A 15,692-nucleotide genomic window follows, 5' to 3' on the forward strand; every position below is an offset into this window, starting at 1 on the left:
AGGGACTTGTACCACTCTGAGGTAAACCCATCAGAACCTGGGGACTTTCCAGCCTTTAACCTAGAGATGGCCACGTTCAGTTCTTTGACAGTTACTGGTTCTAATAAACTTTCATTTTGTAAATCTGTAAGTTTAGGTAGATCTAAAAAATTCAATACACTGTCTATATAGGGCTCATTGGGGGCCCGGGGTTGGGAGTACAGCTCTCGATAATATGTTTCAAAACTCTCTTGAATTTTCCCTATTGTACTCTCCACAAGCTTTGTCTTTGGATTCTTTATTTTATGAATTGTATTGTCTGCTTGTTGTTTTCATAATTTATATGCTAATAATCTAGCTGATTTACCTCCTACTTCATAATTCTTTTGTCTCAGGTAAAGAAAATTTCTTTGAGTTTCCAACGTATAAATATCATTCACTTTGCAATTTCCTAATTTCCTGTTTTCGATTTGAATTACTTTTGTTGCTATCTACAACTTGAAGTTGTTTTAATTTTCCTTGAAGGTCTGCTAATTTTTGTGCATTGATTTTTTTCATGTGAGTAGTAATGGAAATAATTTTCCCTCTCAGTACAGCTTTCAATGTATCCCATAAAATCACTGGTGATGTTTCTCCCGTGTCATTAAGGTCTAGATATTCTTTGATTTCTCCCCTTAATCTCTCCATTACTTTCGGGTTATTGAGTATATGTGAGTTTAGCCTCCATAGTGTTTTCCTCATCTTCTTTTCCAGGATTAGAGACATAGAGACTGGGCTACGATCCGACAGATCAATTGTTGCAATATTACAGTTTTTTATCCTGAGTCTATCTGTATTAAAGATAAAGAAATAGTCTATCCTTGAATAGGCTGAATGAGGGAAAGAGTAATATGTATAATCTTTACTAGTAGGGTGTAATTCCCTCCAGACATCTATAATTCCCAACTCCTCCATCAATGAATTCACTTTCCGAGTCAGAGGTTTATTCTGAGTAACTATTCTTGAAGAATCTAATATAGGATTTAATCTAATATTAAAATCCCCTCCACAAATTACTACCCCTCGAGAACTGACCATTAGGTCAAAAATGTGTCTATAAAATGACCATTCACTACCTGGAGGAGCATAAACATTCAGCAATGCTATTTCTGTACCTTCTATTCTTCCTGTGATTTTTACAAACCGTCCTTCTTTGTCTCTAGTCTCTGAAATATGTTCATAATTAGGAGTACTTGATATTAAAGTAGCTACCCCTCTTTTGTGACTCAATTTATATGATGAATAAAATACATGCTTAAAGCCCATTCTTTTTAATTTTCCATGTTCAGATTGGCTCATATGTGTTTCCTGGAGGAAAGCTATTTGTGCCCTCTCTTTTTTCAATTTAGACATAATCTTATTTCTTTTAATTGGATTCAAAACCCCATTAACATTATAGGAAATTATTTTTACCAATTCAGTTTGCATTTTTCTCTAGTAGAAAAAAAGCACTCTCCTTTTCTAACCAAACAGTAAGCAATCCCTTCTCAACAGTAAACCAAGACATATAACCACACCCTAGACATTTCTGAACGTATAACATTTGAAAATTTTTCCCGACTTCCCACAGTGAGGCCTGAGCACCGACCCGCCTCAGTTCAGAGGGATAACCTCTATCTTCACCCTGTGTTAGAGGGCCCTCAGCAGTTTGAATAATCATAGAGAATTTTCTCCTATTTATGTCTCGACCATATTGCTATCATTCAAGTTATTCCACCTAGTTTATTTTCAGTTACCAGTTTTCATTTTACTTTTAAGTCCGATTTACTCTTTTCAGTCATTTCTCTTAATTAATCTGTATTCTCTGTACATTCGCGTCTGAATATTTGCAGCTTTTCCTTGTAGTTTGACACTCTGGTTCGAGTGGAGCGTCCTCGCCCCACTAACTGCCACGACTTCTGCCGAATCCTCTCCAGTAGCGACTCCGGTTGGGTGATAACTTTAATAGGTAGTCCCCGGTCCGCCAGGTCCAACGTTGCCTCCTCCACCGTAGCATAAGTTTTTGTCCCTTCGTCGTAAAAGACTCTCAGCCGAGCTGGGTACAGGGTCTGGAATCTGATGTTGTTTTCCTTCAGGGCTCTCCGTGTTTCCGTATATTCCTTCCGTCTGGCAAGAATCCCCGGTGCGTAGTCGTGGTCTAAACTGATTTTGCAGTTGTTCCACATGAAACCTTTCTTTTGCCATGCTCTTTTAAGCACCTCTTCCTTCGTTCTGTAACTGAGAAATCTGATCAGAATCGATCTGGGCTGGGTGCCTGCCGGAGGCTGTGGTGCCAACGCGCGGTGAGCCCTTTCTATCTGTAGGTCTTTTGCGGCCGGTATATCAAGGTTCTCTCTAAGCAGCTTCTCCACGAAGGGAATCATCAATCCGGGTTTACCTTCGGTTCCTTCGGGAACTCCGTAGATCCTCACATTTTCCCTTCTCGAGCGGCCGCCTTGATCTATTAGTTTCCACTGGAGCTGGTCTTGTAGCTTCAGCATTTCTGCTATCAATTCCTCGGCGTTTTGTAGCTTCTCTTCAATTCCAACAATCCTCGCTTCGGCTTCATCTATCCGCGAGTTAGTTTTTACTATTTCTCCTTTAATATCTTCCAGCTGTTTGCTGTTATCTTGTCGGAACTCGCGAATCTCTCCGAGAATCAAAGACAGAGTCACCGATTCCCCCTCATTATCTCCGTCCTGGCTTGCCGTGGGGGAGCTAGGCCCGTCGCCTTGCTGCATCTCTTTATGTTTATCAGCCTTCGAAGCGGACTTTTTATTCTTGTTCTTAGACATCATCCTTGCCCCTTTTATTAATATAGTTATGCAATATTAAGTATTTGTCTAAATTCGATTTTGGGGCAGTTTACCTTCTTTTTTGTCGAGAGACCTTTTCCTTACGCCGCCATTCCCTTGATGACCCGGAAGTCCACCCCGCCATTGTTCACTTTCTATTATCATCTCCTCACTGACACCCATGATTGCTTTTTGTTACTCATAAGTAGCAAATATGAACAAAGCACATTTCTCTACCTTGTTTTTTCCTTAATGTGGCTTTCATCGACAAGACCAGCCAGCAGTCAGCTCCCCTCATTACCCTTGAACAACTGGTAAAGAGCCATTGACTTGATCTGCTGCAATGCATCTGGAGATGGTACTTTCTGTGTTGTTACAAAATGCTCCGGGCTTTACAACCAATAATAATGAAGAAACAACAATATATAATCAGGTTTGGGAAGTGTGTGGTTTGAAGGGGAACCTGTACTTCCAAGGGTCTGCTGTCCCATCTTCTTGGTGGTTGAGGTCAGTAGGTACTATTGGGGTACCTTTCCAATAGCAGAGCACCTTTGTAGACAGTGCATACTCTGGTGGTGGAGGGGGATGAAGGATTAAGGATAGGATGGTGGATGATGTTGAACTTCTTGAGCGTAAGCATACCAGTACTTATCCAGACAATTGCAGTGTATTCCACTGTCATCTGGACTTGTGATTGTGAGTAACTGAAAGACTTTAGTTCAATGGTTCCATTTAATATCAGAGAACATAAACAATATACAACCTGAATACAACTTCAGTTAGTCCTGACAAAGGGTCTCGGCCTGAAACGTCGACTGCACCTCTTCCTACAGATGCTGCCTGGCCTGCTGCGTTCACCAGCAACTTTGATGTGTGTTACAACATGAAATTCTTATTCTCCACAGACATCCTCAAAACAGAAGAAAAACCCCAAAGAATGACAGAAAAAAAGCAAGAACCCCAAAGCCCCCTGCCCCCTCTTCCACGCATAAACAGCAGCAACCTCCCCCCCACTTATTCTAGAATTAACACCAGCATTCCCACCACCCGCCATGCCAGCAACAAAAAAGCCCCAAAGAGAGCCCATGGTCTGCAGCCCATCAGCAACTAACTGTCCACTCCAACATTTCGCATCCCACAGGCACTCTCTCTCTCTCTCTAAGGGAGAGACAGATATCACTCCTTCCACAGCGAGAGGGGAGACAGCAGTCGCTATTTTGATGTTACAGCCAGCCTGAAGCATTGTTTTTTATTTCAAATTCTCCAACTCGAGAATCGGCAGCAGGCTCTTCCCTCACCTTCAGATGAGTAAGCCACCATAGGATAGCCACCCGCTCCTGACCAGCTCTTGCAACCACAGTATTTATTTGGCTGAACCAGTTGGTTCACATCAGTTATGAGCTTGTCACTGACCTTTCCTCCCAAGATGTTATATAGAGGGTATTTAGCATTGGAAAAATCATTGCGTATTACCCAATAAACATGTTTCCAATTTTGCACAGCACACAATGTGGCTTCTTTATTATATATAACAAACAATCCTTCCAAAAGTAGATTATTGACTTAAAATACTTTTAGTTAAGTTCCTTTAAAAAGGGAGGAAGTTGAGCAATAGGTAAGGTCCCATCTCATTCTGTAAATAAGTAATGAACCAGCCTGTTATTTTGTCATTCAAATGATAAAGTTATCTAATGATCAATTGTGTATCCTAGACAATGAGTTTATTTACTGAGTGGTTAAACCAACTAGGTTAACCTCCTAGATTTGGATCACAGTGGTTTTACATTAGCAGATAGAAAAAAATGTTTCTCCCTGAGCTGTTCATCCAGTGACACTGGCTGAACGAGTTTGTGTGTAGCTATCTGGCTATGATGGGATTGCATACAGCTGCAATGCTCACATTAAGGCTCACACACAAATAAAGGGCAAGAGACCAAAACCATTGGACTCATATTGCACCTATGTCAAAGTCAAAGCAAATTTACTTCAAACTACATATACTACCATTTCATTTTCTTGCGGGCATTACAGGAAAATAAAAAAACCCACAGAATTTAAGAAAAACTATAAAGACTGACAGTTAATGTGTGAAAGAACACAAACAGTGCACTAAAAAATACAGTGGATTCTAGTTAATTGGAACACATCAGAACCAATGTGTTAAGTGGAAAAAGTTAAAAAGGTATAAACAAGACAAACTACTATTTACCTGAGTAAAAATTTATGTATTTAAATGAAATACAGAACAAATTAGAACATTACCAATACTTTTACAGTACTATAACAGTTAGCGACGAGGAAATTCATCTGCCGTGTTCATTTGAATGATTGTGAATGAACAAAATCAGTGCAGACACCTAGTGCAGATAATGGACTGCCTTCGTGCAATGCTTTAGACAATTGCGATCTGCAAATCTTCATTTTCATTGTAATATACTAAGACACCTTCAAATTCTTTGCAATTCCTAACTTGTTGAGTAGTGAAATCATTTCATTTTCATTCCCAGCTGTTTCTGGCATCTCCAAGCCTGAATGCTTGAAACTGCTGTGAGCAAAACAGTTCCAAACTGTCCTTTTGCTTATTTCTTGCCAACTATCAGTGACAAAAATCACTGCTTTTTTAACACAAACACATGCAACTGATGCTAGTTAAAAACTGTTTGCTCTAAGCACAGTGTATTGTCTACCGGCCAGACAAGTGCATCTGACTAGGTTCAGTCACAAACCGTTCGACAACAGTCTCCTGACCTATTTAAGCGGCATAGTCTTCCAAATAAATGAAGGGAATCCCGGCTATTTTCTCAATTTACTTTTTTGTTCTTTAAGAGTTGTTGCAAATGAATGGCTGTCCTGATTAACCTTTGGCCCAATTAACTGCAATCCACTGTAGCTGTAGAGCCCTTGAAAGTGAGTCATTTGGTTGTGGAATCAGTTCAGCATTGAGGTGAATGAAGTTATCCACGCTAGTTCAGGCACTTGATGGTTGTAGGGTAATAACTTTTCCTGAACCTGGTGGCATGGGACCTAAGGCTCCTGCCCAAAGGGAGTAATGAGAAGAGAGTATGAATGAACTCACTGCTCTCCAGCGGCAGCACTCCATGTAAATATACCCATGGTGGGGAGGACTTGTCTATGATGGACTGGGCTCTATCGACCACTTTCTGCAGTCTTTTCTGTCAACAGTTCAGGGAGATGGATGGAGGTCGGCTGAGAAGGGAGGACACTGTGGGAGGAGATCAGCTGGAAGGAGGACAGGTGGGAGGGGGTGACAAGGGCAGCTGGGAAGGCTGGAGGGCAGAAAGAAGGGAGGGAATAGGAGGAGGGAAGGGAGAGAGGATGAGGAAAAGTGGTATGCAGATGGACAGTAACGGATTTTCAGTTGTGAACTACTTAACTATGTAATGACTAACACAGAGAAGTCAAATTATATACTGCTCACAAGTCAACTTAGCTTTTTACAATAGAGTGAGCTCAAATCCACATTGTCAGCTACTACAGCTCCATCATTTTAATCTGAATTCCCTGTCTTTTTCCAAATCACATTATACTCTCACAAGACAATTTTGTGAATTAATTTTAAATCAGTATTTTCTAATTATGAATAGTTCTTTTATTCTGAATATTTCACGAGTAAGAGAAGTTTATTCTCTCTGTATTCTAACAATTCCCAATATTGCCTTTGATACATCAAATAGATCATTCCTTGTCCTCCTCAGCTTTGAGGTATATAAGTATATAACCCAGGTTCTCTCTATTAACAGCAAAGTCCATTAATGATAGCAGTCACAACTCAATCCCCCAAGCCCAACATCTCCTTCCTATTGTAAACACTCTCAGAATTGTAGTTTGTATACGTTGATAATAAATGTATTTCGAATGCTGAAAACTGAACACTACAATCCAGGAGCGGTATGGAACATGCAGCAACGCTCCAGAATACTGCATTCCATTTTCTGTATTCTTACAACAAAGCCTGTTAAATTTAAACTCGCCATCACATTAGCTTTCTGACTTAAGCTACATTGAAATGATTTCGGTACATAAATCCCTAAATCACTAAAACCACTCTCTTCCTCATAATGGTTATCCATCTCAATTTGGACAATTTCCATCTGATGCTCTTTTCAAACTCTCACATATTACTGTCACTGCTTAACCCTCAACCTCTTTCTGTCACAGTATACTGCCAGGTTCTCCAGCAAAACTTACACATTATCTATTTGTATTTAATATCTTTGGGATGTAAGCACTGGTGTGACTGGCAACATAGAAGGTGGTGGAGACCCATCTACCCAGACCTCTGTATCTGTTACACTTTATTCTGCATTGTTATCACTTTTACCTTGTATACCTCAATGCACGTGTAAAGATCTAATCCGTATGAAGAGTTTGCAAGACAAGCTTTTCACTGTATTTTGGAACCTATGACAAGAAGAAACCAATTCCAATTTGTTAATGTAGTCCTTCTAGAGTAGACAGTGTTATTCTGATGGAGAGGGAGTTCCAGGATTTACAAAGATGACAATAGAACTGTGAATATGGTTCCAAGTCAAGATGTTATTTGACTTGGTGAGGAAACTATATGTGACAGCTACTACTACTACCTGCTACCCTGTCCTTCTGCTCCATTCATTGCAGGGCACCTCCAACCTGCTCTTGGTCCACAGTACTCACATAGCTGGTTCAGTTCAGTTTCTGGTCACTGCTGACTCCAGGATGATAATGACAAGGACTCGGCAATTATAATACTACTGAATGCCTAAGGCAGGTGGCTAGGGATAGTCACTGTCTGACAGTTAGGGTGTACAAACATTGTTTGTCACTCATTGGCTTGTGCCTGAATATTATTTAAGTCTCCATGTGTTTGTAGAGCGCTTCATTTTCTGAAGAGTTGCAAGTGGAACTGAACATTGTGCAAGCAACAAACTTCCTCACATTTGGCCCTGTGACTGGAGAAAAAACCGCATGTGGTAGTTTCCATGCAGTGGTTCCCTTGTCCTTCTATTCTATTGCAAACTTCAGATACAGAAATGTCACCCCCTTTCAATTTAACTCTCAATAATTTATTAGTCATGACACACATTTGCATCTGACTTATGATTTTTAACCTTGCCCAGTAATCACTTCGCAGAACTTCAAGATCTGTCTTCTGAAATGCACAGAAAATCCATTATATCTCTCAACCCATCAAATCTGCCATTCCATTGAAATGTTAGTTAGAAAATAGTCAGTCCTTAATTTTTAAAAATCATCTCTATTCCTCATTCCAGTACAGTGAGAACTTACTTTCTCACCAGCTGCAACAAGTACTTTCTTGTCTGTTGTCAACCTTCCTCTCAAATCATTATGTCTTTTATGTTGTGTCTGTTGTGCTTCTATCCTTCGTCGTTCTCTCCCTGCACATAAACTCAATTTTGTATTCACAGTCCTGCCCTTGAATGCAATCTCAAATGGCCTTACTTTCTTTCTTCTCTTCTCAAAGATGTATAGGATCACATCTGATCACCTCCTTGTACCGCTCTCCTCTCACGTACCTCAAAGCTATTCCCACTTTCTGCTGTGTTCACCACTTGACAATGCCCTCTTAATTCCCTCTGATCTGTGCTTTCAAAGCATTAATCTTGAGTCTTTGACCCACCAATAGTCACAACCTGCTGCAATTGTACAGGGCCTTAACCATTGTGTACAATTTTGGTTACTTTAGACAAGAAAGGCTATTATTTGCAACCAATATAACCATTTGATTCTTGGTAAGGTAACACTGTTGTATGAAGAAAGACTAGGTTAACTGGGCCTAGCAACACGTACAAAATGCTGGAGGAACTCAGCAGGCCAGGCAGCATCTGTGGAAAAAGGTGCAGTCGGGCCGAAATCCTTCGGCAGGACTGAAGAGAAAAGGCTGAGGAGTAGATTTGAAAGGTGGGGGGAGGGGAGAGAGAAACACCAGGCGATAGCTGAAACTTGGAGGGGAAGAGATGAAGCAAAGAGCTAGGAAGTTGATTGGTGAAAGAGACAGAAGGCCATGAAAGAAAGAAGGGTGGTGGGGGGAGTGGGGAGCAGCACCAGAGGGAGGCAATGAGCAGGTAAGGTGATAACATGAGAGAGGGACAAGGGGATGGGAAATGGTGAAGGGGGGCCGGTGGGAGGTGGAGGCACTCCTGTAAGTTTGAGAAAATAATGTTCATGCCATCAGGTTAGAGGCTACCCAAATGGAATATAAGGTGTTGTTCCTCCAACCTAAGTGTGGTCTTTTCCCGACAGTGGAGGAGGCCATGGATGGACATCTCAGAATGGGAATGGGAAGAAGAATTAAAATGGATGGCCACTGGGAGATCCCGCTTGTTCTGGTGGATGGAGCATAGATGCTCAGCGAAGTGTCTCCCAATCTACGTCAGGCCTCACCGATATACCAGAGGCCATACCAGGAGCACCGAAAATAGTATATGACCCCAACAGACTTACAAGTGAAGTGTCACCTCACCTGGAAGGACTGTTTGGGCTCTGAATGGTAGTGAGGGAGGAGGTGTAGGGGCAGATGAAGCACTTGTTCCGCTTGCAAGGATAAGTGCCAGGAGAGACGAATTAGTGGGGAGAGACGAATGGACAAGGGAGTCGTGTAAGGAGCGATTCCTGTAGAAAGCAGAAAGTGGGGAGCCTATATAGTTTAGAAGAAGAAAAGGAAATAGCATTAAAGTGAACAACATTCTGAAACATCTTGACAGGATGGGTGCAGGGAAGATGTTTCTGTTGACTGGTGGGTCAAGAATCAACAGTCAGTCTCAGGATACAGGATAAAATATTTAGGACAGAGATGAGGAGAAATTTCTTCACTCATAGGGTGGAATTCACTGAAGGCTGTGGAGTCCAAGTCATTGAATAAATGGCAGAACGTTTCCTCTCTTTTTTCACTCTTATTAATTGTTCTCGCCAGTCTTAGATATTTTAATGCTATTCATTGCAGAATGGCGGCGGTGTGGTGACCATAGCAAGTGATTTTTGTGCTTCTTTTCCTAAAGTCAACTTTGTTCACAAGGTCTGTACAAATGGAATTGGTTCATTACCCAGGAATGGCCTGTAAGACCATGACTCTCTGTCAACTGGTGTGCACAGCCTCAGCTCCACATAAACTCCAAGTGGTGTAGACGAACTTGCATAATGGATAACCAGATTCTGCAAAATCTGGTTTGAAGACTAACATAATTCAACCTACTTTCATCAAAGCAACAGATTTTGCAGATGCTGGAAATCTTGAGCAATACACACAAAATTCTGGAGGAACTCAGCAAGTGAGACAGTATCTATGGAGAGGAATAACAGTCAACGTTTCAGGCTGAGACCCTTCATCAGGACTGAAATGATGGTCTGAAATGTCGACTGTTTATTTCCCTCCACAGATGCTACCTGACCTGCTAAGTTCCTTTAGCATTTTGTGTGTGTTGTTCAACTTACCTTCATCTGTGTTTTTTTTTTCCTAAAATGTTTCTCAACTATATCTATCACCTTCAAATGCAGACAGAGCATTTTTTGTGTTAAATAGTACAAACTTAACAGATATCCTCACTCTTCCTAGCAATATAAAACTTCCTGTATTTTTTTTGAATCTGCCCAGTTCACCAGTCTGTACTTCCTGAAGTTCATCACATGTATCCTTTTTGTTTCCTACATTTTTGAGCTCAGTATCACCTAGAAGCTTTGACATATACCCTCTCTACTCAAGTCCAGGGCATTCAATTGTAACAAAGAGTGCAGTGGTTTTAATAAATACCACAACATGTTATACACAAATCTGAAAATAATAGTTTAAAACAAGTTTCCTAAACACAATATCACTGCCTTAGGCTTCAATTTTTGATGATGTCTATTATCAGGTAACTGACGTAACTGTTCCTTTCCCCAATTCTATTCAGTCGTTCCTTCAAGGTTTGAATCGCTTAAGGCAATGTCTGCCAAAGGAGTAAGACCAGTTTTGAGATTCACTTACGTGATGGATGGGTCCACTTGTTTATAAGCATGAGCAGCACAAGATCCACAGTATGTGTACCCTGCATGACTGTGAAGACAAAAGCAGAAGAGTTTTGCATGAGCCTAGATCGGAACAAAACATCCACGGGCAGCACAGGCTCTTGTTCCAGAGCATGGTAGGACATGGTCTTCAGCCAGCAGACCAATGAAGGGCCGAGTTCCAACTCAACAGAGCACTTCCCAACATGGGAGGAAGGAATCAGGAGGAAGCCCATTGGGTGCACATCAGCAGAAATTATAGAACCACATTAAAGATAGCAGGTCAGCTGCCGACTGTTTTGGGTGGAGAGAGAACTGATTGGAAATTAAATGTAAAAGAAAATCCTCAGGAATAGCTTTAAAATACATTTTCACTTAAGCATACCTCGCATGAGTGAGGAACATCTGGGCAATGAGGTTTTGGAGAACCTCAGAAAGATATTAATAGAAAATTCCCACCTTTGAACTTTTCAGCAGAAATACACAGAGATGTACCCTAGGATGGCTCATTTAAAGCTCCAGACAACAGCCATTCTCACTCAACAGGAAGATTACAATATTTTTATGGCCGGCTCTCTTGTGGAATTACCTCTGTGACCTAACACTGCACCTTGCCAGTACAGGCATCTTTCACCTCCTTGCTGTAGGGATCTGATTCACCTCAGCATAGCAATGGTGAGGTGAATCAAGAACAAGTAATGTAAAGCAGCAAGTTTTAATATGCACTTTACATAACAAACAGATGTTAGGAAATAAATCACACCACATGCAGGATTAATTAAAAGCTTAACACATCTAATCTAGCATCAATTTAGAACTGCACACTTTGGCATTATACATGAAGCAACAAAAAGGAAATCCTGAAGTCATAATACTATTCCAGAATTCTGAATGCTACAAAATGTAATGGGACAGTGAGAAAGCATTTTGAACAGCGTGACTGTTGGCAACACTGAGAGCAATCGACTTCCAAAACGGAACAAACGTTGACCATGATAAAGATAATTGAAAAAAGGCATTTGGTGGGGAAGTCTGTTTTCACTTTCAGTCATATAGAATGAAAGTATGTTTCATGAAGTTTCAGGAGCCACATGTAAAAGTTTAAGTCAACGAATGCTCTGTCAAATGGAGATTTAATAGACAGGGTTTTGATACTGTCAGATAGGCCATTTACCTCTGGGTGATGAATTGCTAAGATGTCATATTTAAGACTGTTACTATTAAAGGAACAATGTTAACATTTGAAAAATATAGAGAGAACAGTTGAACAATTGTGATTAGATCAGAGACAATTAGTTTCTTTACAGGATAAATGAACAAATATAGGTAAAGGGTAGTCCACAAAACAAAGAGAAAAGCTTTGAATCAGTCTAGCCAACAACTAGCACAGATATATAATGCTGGGTATTCTCTATTCTACTTAAAACCTTCTGATGGTTCTGGAGCATCCTCATGTCCAACTTAACTGCTAATTAGACATCTGTGATTAGCTTTTGCTCAAAAAAATTTCACTCCAAAGCAAACTAGCAGGAATATGGAGACATAGGGCTCAAGCGATGGATTGCTGACTGACTTTGGATTCAACTCTTCAAGACTTCAGGATTGTTTAATGTCACTTCCAGTACAGAATTGCAAAGGAGAATGAAATACTTGTTACTTCGGATCCAATGCAGCGCAAAAAAAAAACACAATAAGACAAAAGTTCAAAGAACATTAATTATCAATGCATGTATACTATATACATACCCTGCCTTGTGCAGCTAGATCCTGGGTTTTCCATCAGATCACTAGCAGGTCGTAAGAGTGGGCTCCCTCACCTCCACCCCTCTGACTCTCAATACAGAAGCCTCTCAGGACTGTGTACTGAGTCCCCTCCTTTACACCCTGTATACCCATGACTGTATCGCCACCCACAGCTCCAATCTGCTAATTAAATTTGCTGACGACACTACATTGATTTGCCTTATCTCAAACAATAACGAGGTGGCCTACAGGGAAGAAGTCATCTCTCTGACACAATGCTATCAAGAAAACAACCTCTCGTTCAACTTCGCAAAAACAAAGGAGCCAGTTGTGGATTACAGGAGGAATGGAGATGGGTTAACATCTATTGACATCAATGGATCTGGGGTTGAGAGGGTAAAACAGCTTCAAGTTCCTCGGCATTCACATCACTGAGGACTTCACATGGTCTGTACACCAGCTGTGTGGTGAAAAAGGCACAACAGCGCCTCTTTCACCTCAGACGGTTGAGGAAGTTTGGTGTGGGCCCCCAAATCCTAAGGACTTTCTACAGGTGCACAATTGAGAGCATTCTGACTGGCTGCATCACTGCCTGGTATGGGAACTGTACCTCCCTTAATCGCAGGACTTTGCAGAGAGTGGTGCGGACAGCCCAGCACATCTGTAGTTGTGAACTTCACATGATTCAGGACATTTACAAGGACAGGTGTGGAAAAAGGGCCCATAGGATCATTGAGGACCCAAGTCATCCCAACCACAATCTATTCCAGGGAAGGGGTACCACAGCATAAAAACCAGGACCAATAGGCTCCAGGACAGCTTCTTCCACCAGGCCATCAGACTGATGAATTCACGCTGATTTAAGTGTACTCTATATTACATTGACTGTTCTATTTATTATAAATTACTATGATCGCATATTGCACAGTTAGATGGAGATGTAACATAAAGACTTTTACTCCTCATGTATGTGAAGGATGTAAGAAATAAAGTCAATTCAATTCAATTCTGTGAGATTTGACTGGTTACGGGCAAGCACAGAACAAAGGAACCCAAAAGGACCCATTAAAAAAGACTGTCAAATACCCAATGTTCAAATAAACATTATGCAAAAAACATTCTGAACTAAAGTTCATGAAAATGAATTCAGAACCACAAAGTCAGTCATCACTGCAGCAGGTCCAGAAGCCCATTAGTTCAGGCCACAGCCTCCGTTCAGAGCAAAGACAAGTCAACCTCGTCAAGCAGCAAGCTGAACACTGGCCCTTCTCTCGCCTCTGGCCCCAACACCCTGACCATTTCAATCTGGCCTGGCGTTTAAATTGGCCAAACCTTGGCCAGTTCCTTGCTCTTGGACCCTGCCACTTCGGTACGTACTCGGGCCGGACCCTGCTGCATTGATTTGGCCTGTATCTGACCATTCCGATCTGACCGGGCACTTAAATTAGTCGAACATTGGCTCGTTCTTCGCTCTCAGGCCTGGGCCACACCGCCTCAACTCTGCCCCGCTACTGCTACTTCAAATCGGTTTCAAGTCCGTTCCAGCAGTGGCTAAACACTGGCTTGTTCCTTGCTCTTGGGCTCTGGCACGCCATCTCGATTCAGCCCATACACACCACACCATTACTGTCCTGCACCTTCCAGACTTTAGTTCACACTGCAAAACTGCCAGGTTTTACAGGCGGTTCAAAAGCTCAACTCCAAAAGAGAAGTTACAGGCTATTGATTGCAGAGATCATTTTCCGAAAACAGAGTGATTAATCAATTAGTAGTTTTGTTTGCTGCCAGTAAAGTGTTGCTAGGTTTCACCGGTGCCATCTTAAACCAGAACACAATAAGAAAAACACACAATAAATATAAATACGTAACACAGCTTAAACAGATAGATTGATTGTATGTCCATCAAGTGATGCTAGGCACAAAAGGGTCTGTACATATGGTGACTGACAGGAAACGATAAAGTAGTGGTGCTTGGGAGTGTAGAGGGGTGGGTTGGTGGGTAGAGGAATTGATCAGCCTTATTACTTGGGGGAGGTACCTGGTTTTGAGTCTGGTGGTCCTGGAGTGGATGCTACATAGCCTCCTAACTGATGGGAGTGAGACTGGGGTCTAAGCAGCAACTGCATAGTCATAGTCATAGTCATACTTTATTGATCCCGGGGGAAATTGGTTTTCGTTACAGTTGCACCATAAATAATAAATAGTAATAGAACCATAAATAGTTAAATAGTAATATGTAAATTATGCCAGTAAATTATGAAATAAGTCCAGGACTAGCCTATTGGCTCAGGGTGTCTGACCCTCCAGGGGAGGAGTTGTAAAGTTTGATGGCCACAGGCAGGAATGACTTCCTATGACACTCTGTGCTGCATCTCGGAGGAATGAGTCTCTGGCTGAATGTACTCCTGTGCCCACCCAGTACATCATGTAGTGGATGGGAGACATTGACAAAGATGGCATGCAACTTAGACAGCATCCTCTTTTCAGACACCACCGTGAGAGAGTCCAGTTCCATCCCCACATCACTGGCCTTACGAATAATTTTGTTGATCCTGTTGGTGCCCCAGCACACAACAGCAAACATGATAGCACTAGCCACCACAGACTCGTAGAACATACACAAAATCGTCCAGCAGATGTTAAAGGACCTCAGTCTCCTCAGGAAATAGAGACGGCTCTGACCCTTCTTGTAGACAGCCTCAGTGTTCTTAGACCAGTCCAGTTTATTGTCAATTTGTATCCCCAAGTATTTGTAATCCTCCACCATGTCCACACTGACCCCCTGGATGGAAACAGGGGTGACTGGTACCTTAGCTCTCCTCAGGTCTACCACCAGCTCCTTAGTCTTTTTCACATTAAGCTGCAGATAATTCTGCTCACACCATGTGATAAAGTTTCCTACCGTAGCCCTGTACTCAACCTCATCTCCCTTGCTGATGCATCCAACTATGGCAGAGTCATCCGAAAACTTCTGAAGATGACAAGTGTCTGTGCAGTAGTTGAAGTCCGAGGTGTAAACGGTGAAGAGAAAGGGAGACAAGACAGTCCCCTGTGGAGCCCCATTGCTGCTGATCACTCTGTCGGACACACAGTGTTGCAAGCACACGTACTGTAGTCTGCCAGTCAGGTAATCAAGAATCCATGATACCAGGGAAG

General features: G+C 41.7%; 2 protein-coding genes across 2 annotated transcripts in view; one reads left to right on the forward strand and one right to left on the reverse strand.

The window, feature by feature from the left end:
* Window positions 1-15,692, reverse strand: part of memo1 (mediator of cell motility 1) — an 80,659-nt gene that overhangs the window by 47,822 nt on the left and 17,145 nt on the right. The window contains exon 3 of the mRNA XM_063056267.1: window positions 10,774-10,842. Within this exon, the coding sequence (XP_062912337.1) occupies window positions 10,774-10,842 (69 nt within the window). The remainder of the gene's footprint in view (window positions 1-10,773; window positions 10,843-15,692) is intronic.
* Window positions 1-15,692, forward strand: part of bud23 (BUD23 rRNA methyltransferase and ribosome maturation factor) — a 94,564-nt gene that overhangs the window by 27,390 nt on the left and 51,482 nt on the right. The gene's annotated exons all lie outside the window — the stretch shown is intronic.

The sequence above is a fragment of the Mobula hypostoma genome, chromosome 8 (assembly GCF_963921235.1).
Source record: "Mobula hypostoma chromosome 8, sMobHyp1.1, whole genome shotgun sequence".
Taxonomy (NCBI): Eukaryota; Metazoa; Chordata; class Chondrichthyes; order Myliobatiformes; family Myliobatidae; genus Mobula; species Mobula hypostoma.